This window comes from Tenrec ecaudatus, chromosome 13, assembly GCF_050624435.1.
Source record: "Tenrec ecaudatus isolate mTenEca1 chromosome 13, mTenEca1.hap1, whole genome shotgun sequence".
Taxonomy (NCBI): Eukaryota; Metazoa; Chordata; class Mammalia; order Afrosoricida; family Tenrecidae; genus Tenrec; species Tenrec ecaudatus.
In genome coordinates, this window is record NC_134542.1 from 84,854,147 (window position 1) to 84,861,351 (window position 7,205).

At 39.1% G+C, this 7,205-nt stretch overlaps 1 protein-coding gene across 1 annotated transcript; it reads left to right on the top strand.

The window, feature by feature from the left end:
• The first annotated feature begins 210 nt into the window (after nucleotides 1-210).
• LOC142424484 (uncharacterized) lies at nucleotides 211-2,439 on the top strand. The gene is given in 1 exon segment (XM_075529735.1): nucleotides 211-2,439. A coding segment is annotated over 1 exon segment (1,878 nt). The 5' UTR covers nucleotides 211-450; the 3' UTR covers nucleotides 2,329-2,439.
• Nucleotides 2,440-7,205: the final 4,766 nt, after the last annotated feature.

Genomic DNA, 7,205 nt, shown 5'->3' on the forward strand with positions numbered 1-7,205 from the left:
TACTTTGAAAATGATGAGGGCAAAGAATGTACAGATGTACTTTACACAATTGATGTATGCATGGATTGTGATAAGAGTTGTATGAGTCCCTAATAAAATGTTAAAAAAGAATATTAAACTCTAGGGATATTAGACTCCCATAAAAAATACAGATGAACATCGCCCAAGGTGGAGGCTCACTATTGAATCAGGCGAAGAGGTGCCGCCGCGACACCGTCTGGAAGGCTCTTTAGCTAAAACCCCCCAAAAATACCTATCTCCAAAAGGACAAATGGAAGCCGAATCTCCGGAAGGGTTCGCTCACGTGGTAACCGGCACCCGGTCGACTGGATGCTGCGGTAGTGAAGCTTGACAGTGAGGTGGGGCCAGCGAGGATGTGAATGTTTGCATCCTCACGTTTGGACATCCTGGACCAGGATAGCACCTAAGAGGGAAGGAGGAGGAGGCCCGATGATCAACACGTCAACGCTGACCAGAGACTTTCAGAGAAGAGCCTATGGAATGAAGAACGGAGTAGATGTTAACCTTGCAAAGAAAATGTCCAAGTCCCAGAGCTTAGTGTCATTCCAAGATGTGGTTGTAGTCTTCACCTGGGAGGAGTGGCAGCTATTGGACTCGGTTCAGAAGAACCTCTACAAAGATGTCATGTTGGAGAATTACAGCAACCTAGTATCATTAGGGTGCCAGGTTATGACAGCAGATGCGGCCATCCATTTGGAACAAGGACAACCATGGGTGAGAGAAGAAATCCAGAGCCCAGTACATCCAGAAGATGCCTGGCAAGTCGAACAATCAGAATGGTACCAAGACAACCAAAGCAAACTTGAAATGATGGGGATTCACCGCCAAAATGATGAATTTGGGAAAATGTCTCATCCAAGCTCAAGCATTGATGCTCCTTTACAGTATGCATCTTATGTATTTGGAAAACATTGGAAATCAAATCCAGAAGACATGATTCAGAATAGAAGCTATGTAATAAATGAAGCTGAATTTAATGAATATAACAAATTATTTCCTCATACTAAATATGACACAACTCATACTGGATCAAAATACAGAGTATATAATGAATGCACAAAAACGTTCCACCATAAACCACAGCTTGTTAAAAACTGGAAAACTCCAACAAGACAGAAACCCTATTATTGTAGTGAATGTGGGAAAACCTTCTCCCAGAAGTCAGACTTCATTAAGCATCATAGAATCCACACAGGTGAGAAACCCTATGGTTGCAATAAATGTCTGAAAGCCTTCAGGAGAAAGTCCCACCTCATTTTACACCTGCGAACCCATACAGGAGAGAGACCTTACAAATGCAATACCTGTGGTAAAGCCTTTATTGATAAGTCATGCCTTAATAAACATCAGAGAATTCACACAGTAGAGAAACGTTTTGTGTGTGGTATATGTCAGAAAAGCTTCAAGGATAAATCACAACTTAATATGCATAAAAGAAATCATACAGGAGAGAAACCCCACGGGTGTAATGAATGTCAGAGAAGCTTCAACAGTAAATCACAGCTCATTAACCATCAAAGAACTCACACAGGAGAGAAACCATTTGGGTGCAGTGAATGTGGCAAAACATTCCCCTTTAAGTTTAGTCTCGTTTTACATCAGAAAATCCACACAGGAGAGAAACCATATGTATGCAATGAATGTGGGAAAGCCTTCATCCAGAATTCTAAACTCACTAGACATCAGAGAATTCATACAGGAGAGAAACGTTTTAATTGCAGTGAATGTGGAAAAGGGTTTAATGGAAAGTCAGTCCTTAATACACATCAGAGAACTCACACGGGAGAAAAACCCTACGGATGTGATGAATGTGGGAAAACGTTCCGAATAAAGTTAAGTTTTATTTTACATCAAAGAACACATATAGGTGAGAGACCCTATGAATGCAATCAGTGCCCGAAATCTTTCACCCAAAAGTCAAACCTCACTACTCATCAGAGATCTCACAATGGTGAGAAACCTTATGCATGTGGTGAATGTCAGAAAGCCTTCAGCCGGAAGTAATCTCTCCTTATGCACCAGAGAATTCACTCAGGAGAGAAACCTTATGAATGCATTGAATGTGGAATAGCGTTTTCCTCCAAGTTTAGCCTTGTAGTTCGCCAGAGAACTCATACAGGAGAGAAACCTTATGAATGTGGTGTCTGTCAGAAATCCTTTGCTCAGAAATCACAACTTCTCAGACACCAAGGAACTCACACGGGTGAGAAACCTTACAAATGCAGTGAGTGTTGGAAAACTTTCTCCCACAAATGTAGACTCATTTTACATCAGAAAAATCATGGAGGAGAGGAATCAGAGATATGAATATCTGAAAGTTAATGAGAAGGAACAGTTCATTGTATCACAGTTTACTAGAGGGGACACAAGATTGCATTGAATGCAAATAAGCTTTTTTTCAAACAGACACCTTTATACTCATCAGAGGACTACTACACAAGGTCAAATTCCAGGCATGAAAAAATGCCTTTTCCAATAAATGCCAATTGAGTATAGCCTAGAGACTTCAAGCAGAACGGAATATCTGTGTGTGTAATCATTGTGTGGGTGATGACAGCATGAAATTAAACTATATTGGTATCAGAGAAAAAAATACACATGATTTGGATCAGGCACAACTTAAAAAATTTTTTTAATCTTTATAAATTAAAAAAATCATTTTATTGGAGGCTCGTACAGCTATTATAACAATCCAGACATCCACCCATTGTGTCAAGTGCATTTGTACATATGTTGTCATCACCATTTTCAAGACATATTCTTTCTACTTGAGTCCTTGGTATCAGCTCATTCCCCCTCCCCCACCCTCCCTTCCTCATGAACCCTTGATAATTTATAAATTATTTCATGTCTAATGCTGACCATGGTAACTCTTCACCCACTTTACTGTTGTTCATCCCCTTGGGAGAGGGTTATATGTCTATCATTGTGATAAGTTTCCCCTTTCTTCCCCCACCTTCCCATTACCCTCCTGGTATTGCTACTCTCACTATTGGTCTTGAGGAGTTTATCTGTCTTGGATGCCTTGTGTTGCATGCTTTTATCTGTACAGTGTACATGCTCTAGTCTAGTCAGATTTGTAAGGCAGAATTGGGGTCATGATAGTGGGGCGGTGGTGGTGGGGAGCATTAAAGAACTAGAGCAGCAGTTCTCAGCTTGTGGGTCGTGACCTCTTTGGGGCCTAAATGACTCTTTCACAGGGGTCGGCTAAGACACCATTGGAAAACACATATTTCCGATGAACCGAGACACCATTCCTCTATCAATCACCAGGCGGGTTCTCCTACATGCAGGTATTCCCACATACGAGTACCTGGTGTGAAGACTGTGTTACACATGCTACACCATGCTTTAAGACAAAATTTCATTTATTTGTAATTAAAAATAAATATTTTGCAATACATAATTACATATCATTTTGTGATTAATCACTATGCTTTGATTATGTTCGATTTGTAACAATGAAAATACATTGTGAACCTCAAATATTTATATTATGATTCATAACAGTAGCAAAATTATAGTTATGAAGAAGCAATGAAAATAATTTTATGGTTAGGGGTCATCACAACATTAGGAACTGTATGAAAGGGTTTCAGCATTAGGAAGGTTGAGAACCACTGAACTAAAGGAAAGTTGTATGTTTCATCTATGCTAAGCTGCACCCGGACTGGCTCATCTCTTCTTTGTAACCCTTTTGCGAAGGGATGTCCAATGTCTACAGATGGGCTTTGGGTCTCCACTCCACCCACCCACCCTTATTCTCATTGATATGATTTTTTGTTCTGGGTCTTTGATGCTGGATACCTGATCCCATTGACATGTCTGTTGAAGCCCATTAAGACTCAGCTTTGAAATGGCTGAGAAGTCTCATGACCTAAGTGTTTGCTGATTTCTTCTGTGACTTTACGCTTTGAACAGACTGTCAAGGACAAGAAAGCAAGCAAGGTCTAGGAAAAACAGGTTGTTTAATTTTCTCAAGAATGTCTGGCTTGGCAGAAGATAGAGTTGCTATGTGTATCAAATGTGCTCGCTTAACAATGAGAGAATTAACCCCGGGTTGTTTCTGCATGGATATAAGGAGTGCGTAGAATAAACTCAGGTGCTTCAGTCCATCAGACTGCTGCCCTCCCAAGACTTTCCGTCTCTCTACTTTTCCTTAATCCTCACTCCTCCTTTCAGGACTGTTCGACTCGTCAGCTGGCTCTGACATTCGTCATGATCACACAGGCTGGTGTGCTTCTTCCAAGAGGGTTTGTTACTTCTGAACTAGAGGGCCGCTTGTTTATCTTAAAGCCTTTAAGACACCAGATGCTATATCTTTTGATAGGCAGGCACCATCAGTTTTCTTCACCACATTTGCTTATGCACCCGTTTTGTCTTCAGTGGTCCTAATGGGAAGATGAGCATCACAGAATGCCAGGTTATTAGAACAAAGTGTTCTTGTGTTGAGGGAGGACTTGAACTGAGACCCAATGTACATCTGCTACCTTAATATTTAACACATAAATATATGTACATAGATTTATCCCCCTATCATTATATATATAATGTATATATACACATACACATGGGGTCAGACACATCTTAATCCTCAAACTAATATTCACAATTTCCAATACTCTAAAGAGGTTTTGTGCAGCAGATTTACCTAATGCATCACACATTTTGGTCTTCTGCCTGCTGCTTCCATGAACATTGATTATGGATCCAAGCAAGGCAAAATCCTAGACAACTTCAGTCTTTTTTTCCACATATCATGATGTCAACTATTGGCCAGTTGCAAGGACTTTGTTCTTCTCTACATTGAGTCATAATCCATACTGATGGCTGCAATCTTTGATTTTCCTCAGCAGGTACTTTGAGTTCTCCTAGCTTTCAGCAAGCAGGGTTGTACCATCTTCATAATGCAGCTTAATTGGTCATTCTCCTGAAATGGCTCTTCCTTATAGCAAGAAGAACGGCAACTATAACTGAAGAGCTCACGTGATTTGTGTTTTACACTCCCTATTTGCATAGTCCTATCCAATAATTTGGCAGGAGTTACAGAGACTGAATAGAAAATTCATATGGCAAAATTTCACTCTATCACATATGCACATTTTTCATCTTATTGTTCTTTTTTTTTCCTACCTGATTTTTCATCATAACATTGTCTACAGGATGAGAAAAGGAAAAGGGTATTAAATAAATAACATTATTTAAAAATTATAGAAATATTAGCTACAGATTAAAATTGATGGATCACTCTAAGTTAAGAGAAAACTGAATGTGTTAAATATTTGTACTGCACTAATTGTTTAGTACCACCAAAAGGAAGATCATTGAAAATTTGAATTTAATTTAGTTCAGTGTTAGAACCTTTGCTGAATGTATTGGTTAAACTTGTGAGGGTTTTGAAGAATTTCTGTCTAAAGAATCTATGAAGAAAATTATTGGGAAAGAGGATAAAGTGACAAAGTCTGTCTGTATTGGGACAGATTTTTTTTTCACACAAGGCAATTATTTCATAGTTCATAGAAGTTTAGGGCTCCAGGGACGTTAGAGGTTATAGAGCCCATGGCAAACATCGAGGAGGTGGTGACTATAGGTAGTTAAGAAGAGATACTCTGCCTTAGAGAGGATTAGGTATATAGCAATTGAGAGCGTCTCAGAAGTTCAACTTTCCAGAGTAGAAAAGTTGGGAGAAATTAAGTTTTCTCTGGCACATATAGTAACAGAGAAAGGATTTTGTTTGCCCCAGGGTGGTGGTGCACAGCACATAGGTCAGACCTAGTGATAGATAAGGCCACATTGATTTCCACTTTGAAGAGACCAAGTTAACTCAACAATCAATAACTTTTCAATCACAATATTTGTTGTATCTTCCTTTTGTTCTAATGGCTATAAAATAATATTTCTCCTCCAACATCTCCCCACTTAGATTCTTGACTTTTCTCTCTATTTTCAAAGATTGAACTTCATGAGTCAAATATACTTTTTCTCCTAAATTCTGACACCTTTCCAACACTGTACTGGATATGTTCACCTGCTATCCCACTATCAACTCGAATTGCTTCTTTTCTAACACACTCATCTTATTTCTCACAACACAAACCAAGTAGCCACCAGCCTTCTATCTTGGAGAAGAAGTGAGAAAATAGCTGAGATCGTTAATGTTTATTGTGTCAACCTGGCCAATAAACACATGTGGGGTTACTTGAAGGGTGGAGAGATAATGACTCGGTGAGCCTCGACTTTCTAATTATCAGGTCTCTTGCTTTGTGATGGTCATACCAGGGTGCAGCTGCCTTAGCCAATTCCCTGCTTCAGCTGGCAAGGGTCACTTCCCTCAAGGCATCCCCAAGTAGAAGCCACATGGACCTACCCTGAAGCAGCTCTGGGTGCTGGAGCAGCCATGTAGAGACCCCTGCTAGCACTGAAGTGCTTACACATTCACTGACTCTGCTTTCCTCTTGCAGTCAGTATCATTGCGTGTGTTTTGTGAGATGGAGGAGGAGTATGTGGATTGGTGTCAGACATATGGGCTAATGGACTTGTGGGCTTGGGCAGCACAGGGTTGGGATGTTTTCTGGATGTGGACTTACTCTTTATATAAAACTCTGTCTTATACATATAAGTTTCTGTGGATTTGTTTCTCTAATGTACCCAGAATAACACAACAGCTAAAAGTCAGGTTTAACAGTCATTTTTTAAAATAATAGTCAAAGAATTTCTGCAGTTCAAACCACAGTGAGATCTTAGTCATCTTCTGTCAAAATGCCTTAAGCGAAATAAAGCCATAATATTAAAAATCAACAGAATGTCAGAACATTAAAAACTCTTACATATGGCTGGTGGGAATATAAATTAATATAAATTTTAAAAGAGTTTGGTATTATAAGTAATATTACATTTTGAACTATGCACAACTTTTTAATCCATAACTTAAATTCATTTGCTTATACCCAGCAGGAATTCATACAAATAAATGCCAAAGGATATTACAAGAAGGTTCGTTGAAGCATTAGCAAAACCTCAAGTGATCAACAATAGGAGAATGGATGAATGTGAGTATATTATATTATTCAGTGTTGCAAATAAATGTTATCCAGTAATGAAAACAAATCCTGACGTATATATCATAACACAGTTAAATTGCACAAACCTATTATTATGTGGAAAAATCAGGCATAAATGTAAGA